The 18884-nt window shown below is 38.3% G+C and overlaps 1 protein-coding gene and 1 long non-coding RNA gene across 10 annotated transcripts in view; one reads left to right on the top strand and one right to left on the bottom strand.

Moving 5' to 3' along the window:
• LOC102164588 (uncharacterized) overlaps positions 1–18884 on the top strand; it is a 30581-nt gene that overhangs the window by 1951 nt on the left and 9746 nt on the right. Inside the window, exon 2 of the long non-coding RNA XR_298148.4 lies at positions 9285–9514. This is a non-coding gene — a long non-coding RNA (uncharacterized LOC102164588). The remainder of the gene's footprint in view (positions 1–9284; positions 9515–18884) is intronic.
• The window catches only part of SEC24A (SEC24 homolog A, COPII coat complex component), a 120434-nt gene continuing 104946 nt past the window's right edge, over positions 3397–18884 (bottom strand). For 5 of the 9 annotated variants that reach the window (XM_005655003.4, XM_085009171.1, XM_085009172.1 and 2 more), the window contains 7 exons: positions 17990–18100; positions 15373–15548; positions 13042–13179; positions 9441–9545; positions 9095–9187; positions 7139–7242; positions 3397–6317 (listed from right to left, as the gene is read on the bottom strand). In XM_005655003.4, coding sequence (XP_005655060.1) covers positions 6203–6317; positions 7139–7242; positions 9095–9187; positions 9441–9545; positions 13042–13179; positions 15373–15548; positions 17990–18100 — 842 coding nt within the window. In that variant the 3' untranslated portion in view covers positions 3397–6202. 9 annotated transcript variants of the gene reach the window in all.

The following is an 18884-nucleotide window of genomic DNA, read 5'->3' as shown; positions in this document are numbered from 1 at the left end:
CAAATCCGACTAGGAACCATGAGGTTGCGGGTTCGGTCCCTGCCCTTGCTCAGTGGGTTAACGATCCGGCGTTGCCGTGAGCTGTGGTGTAGGTTGCAGACACGGCTCGGATCCCACGTTGCTGTGGCTCTGGTGTAGGCTGGTGGCTACAGCTCCGATTGGACTCCTAGTCTGGGAATCTCCATATGCCGAGGGATCGGCCCAAGAAATGGCTTAAAAAGACCAAAAAAAAAAAAAAAGAGAGAGAGAAAAAGAAAGTGTTCCCCTGTATATCTGTACAGATCTACATCTCTGAGGCCCAGATCGTGGCTTAGAAAATTCTACAATTGAAAGAATTAATAGTAATAAATGTGCAGAACTTGATGAGGTAAAGTCCTGATGAGTAAAGACCAAATACAATTTCAGGATAAACAAAAAGATTTTTTTCACTTGAGGTGGTATATAGAAGCCAATGAATATTTTGCTTCTTTAGATAGATGTGTTGTGTATGATGGCTGATGTAGTCTGGCAAGAATTTCAAGTGACAAGATTTGATATTGTGTGCTTACTTATTTCTTGGGAGCCATTTTCCCTGTGAGCTTTCCATAGTTATTAAACTTCCTAGTGCTTCCCTCAGTGGTATGTGTGGTTCTTTGATAAATGATGTGCATACTTGTGCATATCATTGTATTAATTTCTATCTCCTTCACTATAGACTTTACAAAGGCAAACACAGCCCATCTCCTATTAAAAATTTTTTCACTTTGCCATAAGTCTAGCCTTGGGAGCGCTAGATTAAATATACTTCAATAATTGCTGAAAATTTTTCTTTTAGAGGAAATGACAAATCAGCATTTTCAGGAGTTCCTGTCGTGGTGCAGTGGAAACGAATCTGACTAGGAACCATGAGGTTGCAGGTTCAATCCCTGGTCTCACTCAGTGGGTTAAGGATCCGGCTTGCCCTGAGTTGTGGTGTAGGTTGCAGATGCGGCTCAGATCCCAAGTTGCTGTGGCTGTGGCGTAGGCCAGTGATAACAGTTCTGATTAGACTCCTGACCTGGGAACTTCCATATGCCCAGGGTGTGGCCCTAAAAAGACAAAAGACCAAAAAAACCAAAAACCTGCATTTTCAATTTTTTTTTTTTTTTTTTTTAGGGCCACACTCACAGCATATGGACTTTCCCAGGCTAGGGGTTGAACCATAGCTGCAGCTGTTGGCCCACAACACAGCAACGCCAGATCCAAGCCTCATCCGTGACCTACAACCACAGCTCAGGCAACACCAGATCCTTAACCCACTGAGCAGGGCCAGGGATCAAACTAGCGTCCTCATGGATGCTAGTCAGGTTCATTACAGATGAGCCATGACGGGACCTCCTTCAATGAGTTTTACATGTAATTTTTATTTGAACCTAGCATTGTTTAGGTAGGCTAATATTGGGTCTTTCTTTTTTTTTCTTTTTTCTTTTTTTAGGGCTGCACCTAAAAAAACACGTAGCATATGGAGGTTCCCAGTCTAGGGGTCGAATAGGAGCTGTAGCTGCCGGCCTGTGCCACAGCCTCAGCAACACCAGATCCGAGCTACCTCTGTGACCTACACATTTAAATTCTGCCAGCCACATTAAAAATTGGAATTGGGAGTTCCCGTCATGGCGCAGTGGTTAGTGAGTTCGACTAGGAACCATGAGGTTTCGGGTTGGATCCCTGGCCCTGCTCAGTGGGTTAAGGATCCGGCGTTGCTGTGAGCTGTGGTGTCGGTTGCAGACGCAGCTCGGATCCTGTGTTGCTGTGGGTCTGGTGTAGGCTGGTGGTTATGGCTCCAATTCGACCCCTAGCCTGGGAAGCTCCATATGCCGCGGGAGCGGCCCAAGAAATGGCAAAATGACAAAAACAACAACAACAAAAACCGAAAAAAAAAAAATTGGAATTGACTAGAGCATTATAGAAATTTTAATACATTATTGAACAAAATAGGCAGAAATTAATTTTCAAAAGTTAGTTAGTAAATATAAAATTCAGTAGATAAGGAGTTCCCATTGTGGCTCAGAAATTTACCTGACTAGTATCCATGAGGATGCAAATTTGATCCCTGGCCTCACTCAGTGGGTTAAGGATCCGGCACTGTGACGAGCTGTGGTGTAAAACGCAGACATGTCTTGGATCCTGTGTTGCTGTGGCTGTGGCATAGGCCAGCAGCTGCAGCTCTGATTCATCCTGGTAACTTCTATATGCTGCAGGCTTCCATGTGCCGCAGGTACAGCCCTAAACATCTAAATAAATAAATAAATAAATGAATTCAACAGATTAAATGGTCCTAAAAAGCAAAATAAATTAAAAAAACAATAAAAAATTCAATAAACTCCAATCTGGACATAGTCACAAAAGGACTTAGTGAAAACATCTATCTAAAATTGATTGTGAATTGTTCCCGCTGTGGAGCAATGGAATTGGCAGTGTTTCTAGAGGACTTGGTACACAGGTTTGAACCCTGACCAGCACAGCAGGTTAAGGATCCAATGTTCCTGAAGCTGTGGTGTCAGTTGCAACTGTGGCTTGGATCAGGAACTCCATATGCCAAAGGGTGGCCAAAAAAGAAAAAAATAAAAAGGAATTCTGAAGGTAAAGAATAGAAGGAATGATAGAGAAGCAAATATTTTAAAAATAACATATGTCAATTACACCTAAACTTTAAAAGTAAATAATACTTTAAAAAATAACTGAGGAATTCTCTTGTGGCACAGTGGGTTAAGGATCTGGTGTCACTGCAGCAACTTGGGTTACTGCTGTGGCATGGGTTTGATCCCTGACCCAGGAGCTTCCTCATGCTGTGGCCAAAAGAGAGAATTTTCCAGAATTGAAGACAGACAAGGATCTTCAGAGTAAAACTTGCTCTGAAAAACAAGCAGGATAAACAATAAACTATTATACTTGGAATATTCATGATAAAGGAAAAATCTTAAAAGCTAACAGATTATCTTCAAATGAACAGTTAGGCAGTAGGCATCCATAACAAAAGGGTCCACAAGAACATGAGTAGTATCTTAAACATAATGAAAATTAAAAATAAAAAATTAAAAGCCTTTCAATCTAGAATTTTATTTTATTGGCCCTGCTCATGGCATGCAGAAGTTATGAGACCACGGATTGAACTTGTATCATAGCAATGACCCAAGCTACAGCAGTGACAATGTAGGATCCTTAACTTGCTGAGACACCAGGGAACTCCTCAATCTAGAATTTTAGGAGTGAGCATGTGGCTGTAAAAAAAAAAAATTGGATTATGACCCTCCAGACATTGACTTAGATTTAAAGCACCTTTGGCAATAGCATCCTATTGACTTAATTTGGATGCACAATATAGCACTACTCAGTGACTACAAGTTATTCATATCAATTTAAATAATCACAATATGTACGTTCGTTCAATTAACTTTATTGAATAGCCAAATTGATAAGTTAGCACAGTTCAAACGATTATTTGCATGGGTTACAAATGACTTTTTTTTTTTACAGGAATAAAACAGTGAAAATTACAAACTGTAAAAAGGAAGACAAATCTTGTCTCTAACATTTAAGAGAAGCAAGATTTAACACAGCACATTGAAGATCAATACATATTTGAATCTGAAAACAAGAATTTAATGTTACAATATTATACACTACTTTACAAAATTAAAATTTCTATATAAGGATTATATTTGTAATAGTTAACGAAATTCTGAAATCACATTTGGTGGTCCCCTAGATAATAGCTGTTATGCATCTCTGATTAGAAGAAAATCTTTTATTCTAATTATTGAAAAACAGTCTATTAGACTCAATACATTATATTAAATTAAAACAATGAAATATATGCAAACTAAAATAAATGGTACAGCTTGAGTGAATATTAATGTGTCAGACAGAGAAATGTTATTTTAAAAATCCTAGAAATTAGAAAAATAGAGTACTTTTTATGGTAGAATTGCCATGCTCAGATTTAAATACCAAGATTGCCCTTGTCAGTTACTTTAGTAGTTGTAGATCTATAGAAAATTCAAGGATCTTTCATAATTTACAACTACAATAAAAAAAATATGGCATACTGTAAAGATTAGTTGCTTTATGTCAAAAAGTAATACAAGATGAGATACCAGGTAGTGCCCTACTGGAGAAAAAAAAACAAACTAAACTAAAAAACACATTCAATATTGCAAAAAACAATTGCTTAATATCAGTATCTCCAAAAGGTTCATTCATTCTCTCATTACTGGGAGAACAAATATAGTGAATCTGTACTAAAGTAATGTCTTTTTATGACCTGGCTATTATAAAATTATTCTGATTGCACATGTTACACAATATCTAAAATAATTTTTTAAAGCAAATTTGTAAAATATACTAACAAAGCATATGGTAATAAGAAGAGTCATACCCACTTAGGGATGAAGTGAGGCACAAAGATTATTGTCCCTACCCTAGAAGCACAAACTTTTCCCTCTGGAAGATTCTTTACTACTATCAAAAAAGGACTAGCATATCAACATTTAAAATTCACATTATGAACAGAATTTTATTTTATACAAAGCAACAGTGCATAATAAGGACTCTCCGTTTCTTTAGAAGAGGGAAAAATATAAATGCATTCTAATTATCCCCAGTTTGAAAACTGCTTCCTAACAATGAAGCAGCTTTCAAGAAAATTTCCAGTTCATTGTACCACTAGTATACTGAAAATAAACCTTAACACTGCTTAAGGGAGATAGTATTTTTATAGAACACAATTATTCTGATCTGCCTGGTAAGCAGTAGTGTATATACTCGTGGGACCTGTATTTCCCTATCCCAAAACAATTCAGTTAAAGTCAGCTCATACTGATGTAAACCTGAAAGTTACTATTTCATTGGTGATCATATGAAATCAAGATTGTAAACACATTTTTTCTAACCCATTAAAACAAAAAACCAAAAATTTATTCAGCAAGTATTACTCATGAACAACGTTTACTTTAAGAAGTTCAAACAAGACAAAATGAATCTGTGAAAACTGGGCCAAACTCTTTAAAGATATTCTATCACAGCACTTTAAATATACAAATGTGTAATTTACCTATCTGTAAACAAAATTCACTCAAGAGTTCTGACTATAATGTTTTTCTGGCCGAATCAAAAAAGCAGTTTTTGAGCATGTTCAGAAACCAAGTTTCTTTCATAACTTCCATATTGTGGATTTACATAATATCCACTAAATCAAACAGAAGCATTCATGCTTCAGTACGTTTTAATATCCAAGAATAAATATCTTATGAGTGGCTTCCAATTTAATTATTAAATTTCTTAGAAAAATGTTACTGATGCATTTGAGACAGCATTTCTTTCATTCATACTCATTTCACCAATATAATGCTTTTATTAGATATCACAGAGCAGAAATGTACCAAATAAAACCCACTTAAAGGATCAAAATAAGTTTCTCATCTCCCTATCATCATTGCCAGTCCCAGTCCCAATGTATTTATGAGGAGAGCTCAGATTCCTTTCACTGCAGAATAAGATAGTGTCCAACCAAGTCGTCCAACCAAGCAGAAAACCACTTATTCATAGTTTTCACTTCAGTGACTTTGTTCTTCAAGTATAGAGAATACTGACAGATTTTAAAGCTTGACTGTATCACTTCATATTCTCTCAAGCTACGCTAGAGTTTTAGCTAACATGATGATCCCGTTTCTTCCTTAAAAAACAAAAAAGCTGTGGGGGATGGACTCTAGTTTTTCTACATTTAGTTACTTAAGAAATTTTTTGATTTTAAAAAGACCATTATCAATAGATTTGTAATTTCCCTGCAACATTTAGTCTTGTGAGGTTTTAAATGTAGCAGCCAAAAATTCAGGAAAAAAGAGAAATATACACTTGGAACACACACGTCTTTATTTTACAAACTGTACTTTGCCTCTGTGATATTGTCTTATTTCAGTCCTTAACAACTGAAACGTAATTGGCAGCAAAGGAAAAAAGGTATCCAATCATATGCAGATGTATTTTGATTTGAAAAATACAGTATTTCAGAGTTGCATGTTTGATTCTCTGCTGTGGTCCTTTATTTGCTATAGCTTGTTGAAATCACAGTGAGAACATATAATCATCACATCAGTCCGCAAACTTAATAGGAAAGGAGGGCACTACACATTTTCAGGTGTTCCACATTATCGCGACTTTCCTTAGAAATTACTAAGTCAAGTAATCTTCATTTATTTACTTGCTGTTGTATATGCAAGAGGAATTCATAGTATGATAATGCAGATTCTGTTCTGTCTTCTACCATGTTTTGAAGGAAGTTCGTTTTCATTGGACTCTCATCCCTTAGGAATAAAAGACAAATACATTACATGAAGTGTAATAGTAAAATAAACAGTGGATCTGTCAGAAAGCTTTTGACATACATCTCACTAGTAATTGGATATAAAGCATAATTTAGTACTACTTATTATTAATTTTTTTTCTTTTTATTTATAGCTGCCCCCGTGGCATATGGAGGTTCCCAGGCAAGGGGTCTAATAGGAGCTGTAGCTGCTGGCCTACACCACAGCCACAGCAACGTGGGATCCGAGCCGTGTCTGTGACCTAGACCACAGCTCACGACAACGCTGGATCCTCAACCCTCCGAGCAAGGCCAGGGATCAAACCTTCCTCCCCAGGGATGCTAGTCAGATTTGTTAGCCACTGAGCCACACCAGGAACTCCAACAATTTTTTTTTTTTTTTTTGCTTTTTAGGCCCGCACCCGTACCACATCGAAGTTCCCAGGCTATGGGTTGAACTGGAGCTACAGTTGCCGGCCTATGCTACAGCAGCAGCAACAGGAGATCCGAGCCGCATCTTCGACTTATACTACAGCTCATGGCAATGCTGGGTCCTTAACCCACTGAGGGCAGAGATCGAACCTGCAACCTCATGGTTACTAGTCGGATTCGTTTCCACTGTGCCACAAAGGGAACTCCCTATTTATTATTATTTTTTATCATATTTCATAGTACTATTTATTATTGCAAAAATTTTTTTTCTTCTCCATACTTCTAAAGGGTTTTTTTGCTTAAGCAAAAGGTCACACGTATCAATTACTCAAAACAGGTCCTTGCAAGGCCAAACTGTTTTACTATCAGCAAGTGAAAAATTCAACTTACCTTATTACATAAAGTATTGGGTAAAACGGTCTCTGCTCTCTAAGCCAGGAGATGAAAGCTATTGTTCTAGCGGATTCTGGTGTATCAAGTTCTGGAAGGTCTGTCTATTAAACAAAAGCCAGCAACATCCATTTATTCTAATTATAACTCTAACATATCATCCACAGTGTTTTTCTATCTTTCTTTCCTTCTTACTTTTTGGTCTTTTTTTAGTTTTTTTAGGGCCACACTCATGACATATGGTAGTTCCCAGGCTAGGGGTCGAATCAGAGCTGTAGTCTCTGGCCACTGCCACAGTGACAGCCACTCAGGATCAGAGCCATGTCTACGATCTACACCGTAACTCATGGCAACAGCAGATCCTTAACTCACTGAGTGGGGCCAGGGATCAAACCTGCACCCTCATGGATATTAGTCAGGTTTGTTACCAATGAGCCACAATGGGAACTCCTTATTTAGATTTTTACATCACTGTTGCTATATAAGAGTGTTTAGATCTATTTCACTGATTAGGAACTAGATGCCAGAGAGATTAAATAACTTTTAGGAAGTCTGGGAAGAGATTCCGCATACTACAATTTTCTTTTTTTTTTTTTTTGTCTTTTTGCTATTTCTTTGGGCCGCTCCTGCGGCATATGGAGGTTCCCAGGCTAGGGGTCCAATCGGAGCTGTAGCTGCCAGCCTACACCGGAGCCACAGCAACGTGGGATCCGAGCCGTGTCTGCAACCTACACCACAGCTCACGGCAACGCCGGATCATTAACCCACTGAGCAAGCACAGGGATCGAACCCGCAACCTCATGGTTCCTAGTCGGATTCGTTAACCACTGCGCCACGACGGGAACTCCGCATACTACAATTTTCAAGAAAGGGGCAGGCAAATTTCTTAAAGGGACAGAGAATAGACACTTTAGGCTTGCAGATCATTTTGTCTCTGCTGCAACTTCTCAATTCTGCCACTGTTCCACTGAAGTAGCCATGGACTACAATCTATAACTGGACACGGCTACGTTCCAATAAAACTTTATTTACCAAAACAGGTGACTGGCCACCTCGGGCACAGTTTGCCAAGCCCTGATCTAGAAGAACATCCTACCTCTTATCTTCATGTAGAATTCAAGTAGTTATTCCAAATAAAATAATTTCTTAACCCCTCATTGCTTAAATGCCTAGTCATTCAGACCAGCCATTTTACTCAGAAAGCTAGTGTTTATCCTAGATAGAATCCTAACATATATGTCTTTTAAATATATAAATCTCCTAATAACTTCCATAAATGAAGTTTACAGTTTATAAACCCAAAAATATGAAATGATGCTGACATAAAACACATTCCGAAGTTGGTGACAAATTTAGTTGAAACTGAAAAATACGACACTACATAGGACCATAACACAATTAATTCTAACTTTAAAATTCACAACTATCCAAATGCTATATAGTTTAACACATGCTTTCTCATGTGTTATTTTCAAATACTTATTATTCATTGTCTAATAATCAATATAAATCCATCTGACACTGGTTACAAATTATTAGTGACAATTAGCTTAGTTATTACTCCAAAGCAGCAGTTAAAAGGACCCTGCCAAAGAACAAGGAAATCACTTGCCAAAAACATAAAACGCAGGGACAAAAGAGCCTTCACACTAATGCCAATAGCAGCAAACATTTTTTTGGGCCATAAACTAAATTCATTACTTTTCTTCTAAAATAGTATACACATATAAGAATAATTAAGTCAAAGATGCAAACTAATCTAGAGAGTGCCTTTAAAATATAAGATGAACATTTTCAACTGAAAGAGAAAGAATGTATAGGAACACTTTCTTTTTTGGAAATATTCTTTTTTGGAATATTATGCTATGATTTCAAAATAGGATTTTCATGTACTTGCCACATTTGAAGTGCCTTTTAAATCTATCTACTAGAATCACTATAATGACAGAGTCTTACCATAGTCTGTGGAATTAATGCATAGTTTTCAACTCCTAGAACTTGGCTGAGAAAAGTGTGTCCACAATTTCTTCCAACCCACAGCATTAGTACCTGGGGAGAGGAAGAAAAGATGTAGCTTAACAGTCAGCTGTTGACTCACCTTTAACCACTAACTATGTCTTTTCTTGGCCATGTCCGTGAAATGCAGACGCTCCGGGGCCAGGGATACAACCCACGCCACAGCAGTGATGATGCCAGATCCTTACCCCACTGCACCACAGTGGGACCTCCCAAGAGAGATATGAAGAGGAATAGAGGGAGTAGAGTGCAGAGAGAAGAATCCTGCTCAGTCAAGACTACTCACAGAGCCAGCATCCATGAGGAAAGCTCCATCCCTGCTCAGCTTCTCCACTGAAAGCTGAAGAATAGGCGGCTGAGGTATAGTGCGATCATTGATGTTGATTGCTCCCTAAAGAATTAAGCAAAAGATTAAAGCTTTAAGACACAGGTAATAGGGAGCCACAATTAAACACAAAAACTATTTTCAATGAATAGTTACCTCTGAAACCACAATTATTCATATTTAAATATACAGAAGAGGAAGAAATATGTATCACTTACCTAAACAAAGCTGTGAATCTCAGTAAAGCCAAATTAATTTCTGATCTTAATCATTATTTTAAAAACTAATACAATAAATACAGTCAACATACATGTATCCTGAACAGACAAATGACATCTAGTGAGATCCAAATAACGTCTGGAATTTAGTTAATAATAACAGATGATTAGATCTTTAACCCACTGTACCACAGCAGGAACTCCTTAACGTTTATTTATTAAGGCCAGAAATGGAAGCTTCTCATTTATAATTGACTATAATACTGCTGTCTTAAAACACAGACACACAAACACACAACTTTAAATATTCATAACCATCTTTGACTAAAAGCTGATTTAAGTACTAAAACTCAATACTTAGTTAAACCTTGGGAGTTCCTGTCATGGCTCAACAGAAACAAATCTGACTAGTATCCACGAGGACATGGGTTCAATCCCTGGCCTTGCTCAGTGGGTTAAGGATCTGGTGTTGCCGTGAACTACGGTGCAGGTTGCAGACGCGTCTTAGATCTGGCGTTGCTGTGGCTGTGGCGTAGCCTGGTGGCTACAGCTCCCATTCAACCCCTAGCCTGGGAACCTCCATATGCCGTGGTTGCAGCCCTAAAAAGACAAAAAAAAAAAAAAAAAAAAAAATTTAAACCTTATCTAAGGAGGAAAGTAAATAAAACAATGATCTACCAACAGGTATTCCCTTGTGAGGAGGCTTTAGCTCTACCAGGAACTATTAATCACAGTACCTTAAGACTTCTGGCCTTAGGGTATGTGGGGAGCAAGAGAGCCAATAACCCCAATATGGCCAATCAGAAATTAATGTGAGGGAGTTCCCGTCGTGGCGCAGTGGTTAACGAATCCGACTAGGAACCATGAGGTTGCGGGTTCGGTCCCTGCCCTTGCTCAGTGGGTTAACGATCCGGCGTTGCCGTGAGCTGTGGTGTAGGTTGCAGACGCGGCTCGGATCCTGCGTTGCTGTGCCTCTGGTGTAGGCCGGTGGCTACAGCTCCGATTCAACCCCTAGCCTGGGAACCTCCATATGCCGTGGGAGCGGCCCAAGAAATAGCAACAACAACAACAACAACAAAAAAAAAAAAAAGACAAAAAAAATAAATAAATAAATAAATAAAAATTAAAAAAAAAAAAAAAAAAAAAAAAAAGAAATTAATGTGAGTGGGATGGACTGGGAATTTAGAGTTAGTAGATTCAAACCATTACATTTATTTATTTATTTATTTTAGGGCCACACCCTCGGCATATGGAGGTTCCCAGGCTAGGGGTCTAATTGGAGCTGTAGCCGCCGGCCTACGCCACAGTCACAGCCACAGCCACGCCAGATCTGAGCCGTGTCTGCAAACTACACCACTGCTCACGGCAACGCCGGATCTTTCACCCACTGAGAGAGGCCAGGGATTGAACCTGAAACCTCATGGTTCCTAGTCGGATTTGTTTCTGCTGCGCCATGATGGGAACTCCCTCAAACCATTACATTTAGAATGGATAAGCAGTGAGGGTCTACTGTATAACACTGGGAACTGTATCGAGTCACGTGGGCTAGACCATGATGGAAGATAATATAAGAAAGTAAATATATATATATATATATATATATATATATATATATATATGAGATATATGATTTCTTGCTGTACAGCATAAATTGGCACAACACTGAAAATCAACTATACTTTAATTTAAAACACTGAACTCAGAAAAGAGAGGTTTGTCTTTCCCTGGTGGTAAAGACAGAAAACTATGAGTGGCTCTGTTTTCCAGGTTGTAGAAAGTCTGGTCTGAGGCTATGAATATAAGACTAGACCTGAATTTAGCTGTACCCTCGCCTTTCCTATGGTTTGTTTCTGAGTGGCACATCAACCCCCTTTCTTTCCTAAGCTTACTTACAAACAAGAGAGCCTGATAAATACCCTGCTGAAAATCAGAGGAGTGCTTGTTTTTGAATGTATGTATTATGATTGATTTTTCTTCTTTCTTTCTTCCATATTATAGACATATAATATATTGTATTTGTATTTTTATGTTATTTTTCCGTTTTCTACAGTGAAGAAAAGGTAGGCCCAGTTAGTTGAATGTGTCAAACACAAGATTAATCTTGAGTTATTATTTTTATAATGCAAATTAATGATGTCATCAACTGTTTTCATTTGCAAAAAAAGTTACCTCAAATTTCATAGGCAATTTCTCCTTTATACACCCAAGATATCTTAAAAACTTTAAACTCTGAGAGATTTTTAACCAAAAGTATTATTTCCAACATATATATCCTAACTTGATCATGATGTAGAAAGAAGAATTTTGTTTGTTTGGTTGGTTTTTTTTTTTTTTTTTTTTTGGTCTTTTTGTCACTTCTAGGGCTTCTCCTGCAGCATATGGAGGTTCCCAGACAAGGGGATGAATCGGAGCTGTAGCCGCTGGCCTACGCCAGAGCCACAGCAACGCGGGATCCAAGCCGCGTCTGCAATCTACACCACAGCTCTTGGCAACGCCCGATCCTTAACCCACTGAGCAAGGCCAGGGATCAAACCCGCAACCTCACGGTTCCTAGGCTGATTCGTTAACCACTGAGCCATGACGGGAACTCCCAGAATTTTGATTTAACATTTTCATGCTTGTGACTTCAACTCAAGTAAATTTCCTATCAAGGGAAAATAATGTTACAACTTAGATAAATATTTTTTCTTTAAGAACACTGTTATACTGAACATTGACCTAGGTGTAAATTCATTTGAAGATACTCCTTTCACACCAATCTGTTCAAATAAATTAATCAAAGACTGCTCTAGTCAATCTCTCTCTTTTTTTCCTGGCTGGGCACATGGCATGTGGAAGTTCCAGGGCCAGGGATCGAACCCACATCACAGCAGCCACCCAAGCCACAGCAATGACAACGTCGTATCCTTACCCCACTGAGTCACTAGGGAATTCCAACAATGTCTTCAGGTTACTTTGATCTGCTCTGAAGATTTGTCTCAAATAAACAATAATGTTTTTTACCATATTAACTTAAATGGGGGAGTTCACTAGTGTCTTAGCAGGTTAAGGATCTGGTGTTGTCACTGCTGTGCCTCTGATGATTGCTATGGCTCAAGTTTGATCCGTGGCCCAAAAACCTGCGTATGCCTTAGGCACAGGCTCCCTCCCCCCAAATAATAACTTAAATGAAGGCACTATTTTCAGGAGCTTCCCAACCCAAAATTTCTTTACACAGACTTAGTAAAGGAATAAATGAAAAGTTTTTAAAAAGAGAATACTTTTCTTTATCTCTGCAATGGATTCAATATAATTAGGCTTATAAACCTTCAAGTAAAAGCCACCAGAAAATCAATCAATCTTACCTCATCTGAGAGATTGTCAACTCTATACAAATTGGGATGAGTGGTAAGCATAAGGTAAACCAAGGGCTGATTTTTCACCTGACACATAGCAAAAATTCGCTCATCCAGACGTGCATTTGTCCCAGTCTGAAATGACTTCTGTAACAAAAAACACATCCTCATCAAAAAAAAAAAGAAAAAAATTTAACAAGTACATATAAAACTGCAAATTATCAGCTGTTAAAGTATTTTCAGACAGAATTAACAAATTTACTATTACTCTTTCAAATATATATTTTAATTAGTCAAACATCTATTAAATTGTGGCTATATAGTCCCACCTTGAAGTCTTGACAAATTAATGATCTGACCATGGAAAAGTTATTTAATCTCTCTGGCTTCTATCTCCTAATCAATGAAATAGATCTAAACAGTATCATACAGCAAAAGTGATATAAAAATCTAAGTAAGGCGTTCCCGTTGTGGCTGAGCAGTAACAAACCCAAGTAGTATCCATGAGGATGCGGGTTCAGCTGCTGGCCTCGCTCAGTAGGTTAAGGAACCAGTGTTGCCACGAGCTGTGGTGTAAGTTGCAGACTCAGCTGGGGTCTGACATTGCTGTGGCTGTGGTGCAGGCCAGCAGCTGCAGCTACAATTTGACCCCTAGCCTGGAAACTTCCATATGTTGCCAGTGAGGCCCTAAAAAAAGAAAAAAGAAAGACACATAGGAGTTCCCATGGTGGCGCAGTGGATACAAATCCAACTAGGAAACATGAGGTTGCGGATTCAATCCCTGGCCTCGCTCAGTGGGTTGATGATCCAGCATTGCTGTGAGCTGTGGTGTAGGTCGCAGATGCAGCTCGGATCCTGCATAGCTGTAGCACAGGCTGGAGGCCAGAGGCTACAGCTTCAATTAGACCCCTAGCCTGGGAACCTCCATATGCTGTGGGTGCGGCCCTAAAAAGACAAAAAAAAAAAAAAAAAAAAAGACATATATGAAATATGAAGGACCAAAGCTCTAAGTGTTCTATAAAGGCTGGGTGATGATTACTGGTGGTTACCTTTCCTTGTTTCTCCCACAGAGAAATTAAATAATGTAATAAAGCTTACAAATCAATCAGGAAAATTAATAATTTGAGGATAGCTACTTAGCAGAATAGAGTTAATAAGTAATTATGAGTTTCAACTGGTATATTAGCTCCATGAAGAATAATGAAGTTTGGAGGTGAAGTTTTCAAGCAGTCCTGGTGATGGAAAGGAATAGAAAGAGTCAGATAATAGCAACGAAAGTATGCCTAAAACAAATGTGCTGACTATAAAGAAAGGCAGATAACAAAAAGGCTCTTAAGCAAAGAGTAGTATGGGAAATGAAAAAAGTTCCATTTATTCACTAAAAAAATATTTACTGAGTGGCTGCTATGTATTTGGAACTATTCTAGACGTTGGGACAATGTGGTAGATGCGTAAGATAAAAATCCTAGTAAGGGAGAAGTGAGTAAAAAACAAGCAAAATAGGTGATATGCAGTGTTAAGTGCTATGGAGAAAAATAAAGGAGGGAAGAGAGATAAAGAACGTCAGGGTAGGAGCTCCTGTTGTGGCGCAGCGGAAACGAATCTGACTAGGAACCAACCATGAGGTTTCGGGTTCGATCCCTGGCCTTGCTCAGTGGGTTAAGGATCCGGCATTGCCGTGAGCTGTGGCGTAGGTTGCAAACGTGGCTCACATCTGGTGTTGCTGTGGCTGCAGTGTAGGCTGGCAGCTGTAGCTCCAATTGGACCCCTAGCCTGGGAATCTCCATATGCTGCGGGAAGTGGCCCTAGAAAAGTAAAAAAAAAACCAAAAAAACAATAAAATATACAGTTCCTGTTTTGAGAAACTGGAAAATCAGTCATCACTTGCATCTCTGATAACATCTGTGAATACCTGGTGGGCATCTCTTACAAACAAGGCATATTTTTTTGTGCTTTTTAGGGCTGCACCTGCAGCAAATGGAAGTTCCTGGGTTACAGGCCGAATCAAGCTGCATTGGCAACCTACACCACAGCTCACGTCAAAGCCAGATCCTTAACCCACTGTGTGAAGCCAGGGACTGAACCGAAATCCTCATGGATACTAGTTGGGTTTGTAATATGCTGAGCCACAGTGGGAACTCCCAAGGCACATACTTTCAATCAGCATTTTGTAATATTCTTTGGTTACAAATCCTTTAAGACATAATAAGAATTAAGGTCCCTGTCCTGCGAAAACATAACTGGCATAAAGTTCTATATTCAACATTTAGTAGGTCACAAGACAAAAATTTTGGCTGTTAACATTTTCACTGTGTTAGTTTCTGGTTCTGATTCTGTTACCTGTTTAAGGAGAGCCAACACAAACAGTGGGAAAAGCCGCAAAGAAAAAGGAACCATGAGTCCAGGCTGCTGGTTACTTAGGACTGAAGACCGATAAGCTGAAAGAGAGTCTATGACGGCATTCACTAGGGCATCCCGAGCATCACTCAGGCTGGCAGTCACAGACCTGTCAACAGCTGAGAGAGATTGAGACAGGGTCAAAAGAGAAATAAGACAGAAGGTTAGTAACCTCACTGTTAAGGACAGAAACGTTTTTTTAATTATATGAATTCTCAAGATATTACACAAACAAGGAACCAAACACAGCAGTTAAAGGCACATACTTTGGAGAATCAAACCAACCTGTCTTGAAACAGTGTTCCGTTATTTCCTAGAAATATAAATATTTTGCAAGTAATTTAACCGTAATGAGTCTCAGTATCCTTATCTGTAAAACTGGAAAACTGTATTTCGTTGAATCTAAGATGTTATTAATTGTAACCCACCATTTAATTTCATATATTGTTGAGAAAGAAGAAAACTCTGCCATTAAACACACATGCTTTCTTAACGCCGAGAATTATTTCATATTACTGAAAGAGCTCTTAGAGAACTATTCAGATGATTTTCATCATGGGTAATGCCACTCCACATGCTTTTCTTCATACTCAAAAGTTTTTTTTCAATATTAAAAACACAGTAATTGTTGTGAAGCTTTCTCAAACTACAACTACACTCAATTCATGTGGTAATAAAAATACTCAAGGAAGTGATATTAACCACTATGACCAAATTTGTGCATAAACAAGAAAGAATGCAGATTACTATTACCTGCTTTATCAACTGAAGACATCCTGATTTTAAAGATTTTGAGAAAAGGTGAAAAAAGTGCATATTGGGATCAACCAAATTTAGTAAAAAAAACCTAATACTTGTGAAGCAAGCTGTTGTAAAGATTTTTTTTAAATCCACAAAGACCGCCTAACGAATAGTTGTTGTCGATAATAAAGATAAAGGAGTTCCCATTGTAGCTCAGTGGTAACGAACCCAACTAGTATCCATGAGGACACAGATTCGATCCCTGGCAGCTGTGATTTATCCCCTAACCTGGGAACTTCCATATGCCATAGGTACAGCCCTAAAAGAAATATAAATAAATAAAATTTTAAAAAGATAATAATCATACTATAATGAAAATGTACTAACTCAACAAGACAAAGGCAATGAACCTCAAATTTCTTAGGTCACCATTTATAACTTTCAACAACATATGAGACCAAAATGAGGCTGCATTCTTTACCATGTTCCAGTAAAGAAAAATTTTCCCAGTAGTAAGTACAAGAAAATAGGTAATTATTCCTATTATAGGCAGATTTGAGTTTGAAGTAAATGGATCTACTGGCAGTCATCCCTAAAGGAGAAAGGGAGCAAGAACCAACTGAAAAAGGTGTCTATATATATATATATAGATATATATATATATATCTATATATATATATATCTATCTCCAAATTTCTCTCATGGTGCATCCCTCAATGTAACACTGCAGTGGCTTGGGTTTGATCCCTGGCCTGGGAACTTCCACATGCCACACATGTGACCAAAAAAAAGAAAATCCAAGAAGGCAATTATACACAGTTATTTAGGTCCACCAGCAGTCAGATGATAAGGCAGAAAGCAGTTTAGTGGTTGCCTAAGGCCCATGAGAGGAGAGAGTGAGCAGTAACTGTTAATGGGCATGAGGTTCTTTTTGAGTTGAAAGAAATGTTCTAAAACTAGATTGAGGTAATGTCCACACAAATCTGTAAACAGATACACTCAAAACAATGGGATTGTATACTTAAATGGGTTAAGTGATTGCCGTATCACTTTTCGCTCAATAAACAAATTACATATCAATAAAGATGTTTAAATTAAAAAAAAAAAAAAAAAAAAGACCAGGTTATCTGCAGCAGATCCTTTAATTCAAATAGTTACATAGCAGGCAAATACTGGATCCAAAACACTGCAAATTTTTTTTTTTTTTTTTTTTTTTTTTTTACTTTTTAGGGTCACACCCAAAGCATATGGAGGTTCCCAGGCTAAGGGTCTAATCAGAGCTACAGATGCCGGCCTATACCACGGCGACACCAGATCTGAGCCTCATGTGAAACCTACACCACAGCTCATGGCAACGCCGGATCCTTAACCCAATGAGCAAGGCCAAGGATCGAACCCGTAACCTCACAGTTCCTAGTTGGATTTGTTTCCACTGCGCCACAACAGGAATTCCAAAACACTAAGATCTTAAAGCTAATTATTTAAAGGAAAACACAATTATGTGTTGTTTTTTGTTTTTTGGTTTTTTTAGGGCCACACCCACAGCATATGGAAGCTGCCAGGTTAGGGATCAAATCAGAGCTGCAGCTACCAGCCTACACCACGGCTGCAGCCACTTGGGATTGGAGCCACGTCTGCAGCCTACACCACAGCTCAAGGCAACACTGGATTCCCAACCCACTGAGCAAGGCCAGGTCCTCATGGATACTAGTCAGATTCGTTTCCACTGCACCACAATGCGATCTTCCAAAACCATGTGGATTTTTTCAAATGTTATTACTTGCAACACATTTAAAATAGGTTATTTAACAATTCTTACCCATGTTGGCTAATAACCCTGAAATTGCTTGAACATCAGCTCCAAGAAAGACTTCATTCAGAGTTGAAACTACTGGCAAACACAAAGTATGAACTCGAATTCTTCTTTCACCTTTGGAGAAAACACACAAATGACAGTATGTGAAGCACAACTATACAAAAAAAAGTTTGTATTAAAGTTACTCGGGGAGTTCCCCAATGGCCTAACAGTTAAAGATCTGGAGTTGTCACTGCTGTGGAGTACATTCAATCATTGTGCCAGGAACTTTTGCATGCTGTGGGCACAGCCAATAAATAAATAAATAAAGTTACTCGGAAAAATCACTTTTTTCAATTTAGAACCAAACAGCATTATGTATAGTAAAGAAGGATAGTATCAAAACTTTAATGAAAACTCTAAAGTTCTATTTATTTTATTATTACTATTATTTATTTATTTTTTTTATTTTTTTAGGGCTGCACTCACAGCACCTGGAGGTTCCCAGTCTAGGGATGGAATCAGAGCTGTAGCTGCTGGCCTGTGCCACAGCCGCAGCTACGTCAGATGCAAGCTGTGTCTGCAACCTACACCACAGCTCGCAGCAATGCCAGATCTTTAACCCACTGATCGAAGCAGGGATTGAACCTGCATCCTCATGGATGCTAGTCAGATTTGTTTTCAATAAGCCACAATGGGAACTCCAATTTCTTTTAACTACAAAATTATTTTTCTTCAAATTATTTCTAAAAAGACAATAGCGATTGTATTCAAGTGATGGTAACATTATAGCTTCTTTAAATCTCTTTTCTCAAAATTTTGGTTATTTTATACTTTTTTATAATAATAATTTGGGGAAAATATATACACTGTACGACAGCACTACTCCACAGCACACACTTCTAGAGTGTGTTTTGAT

The sequence above is a fragment of the Sus scrofa genome, chromosome 2 (assembly GCF_054392235.1).
Source record: "Sus scrofa isolate SSC_HxYL_T2T_F1_AM1 chromosome 2, Sscrofa_HxYL_maternal_Yorkshire_Landrace_v2.0, whole genome shotgun sequence".
In the NCBI taxonomy this organism is placed as follows: Eukaryota; Metazoa; Chordata; class Mammalia; order Artiodactyla; family Suidae; genus Sus; species Sus scrofa.
Note: the sequence above shows the minus strand (reverse complement) of the source record. Positions and strands in the feature narration are given on the sequence as shown.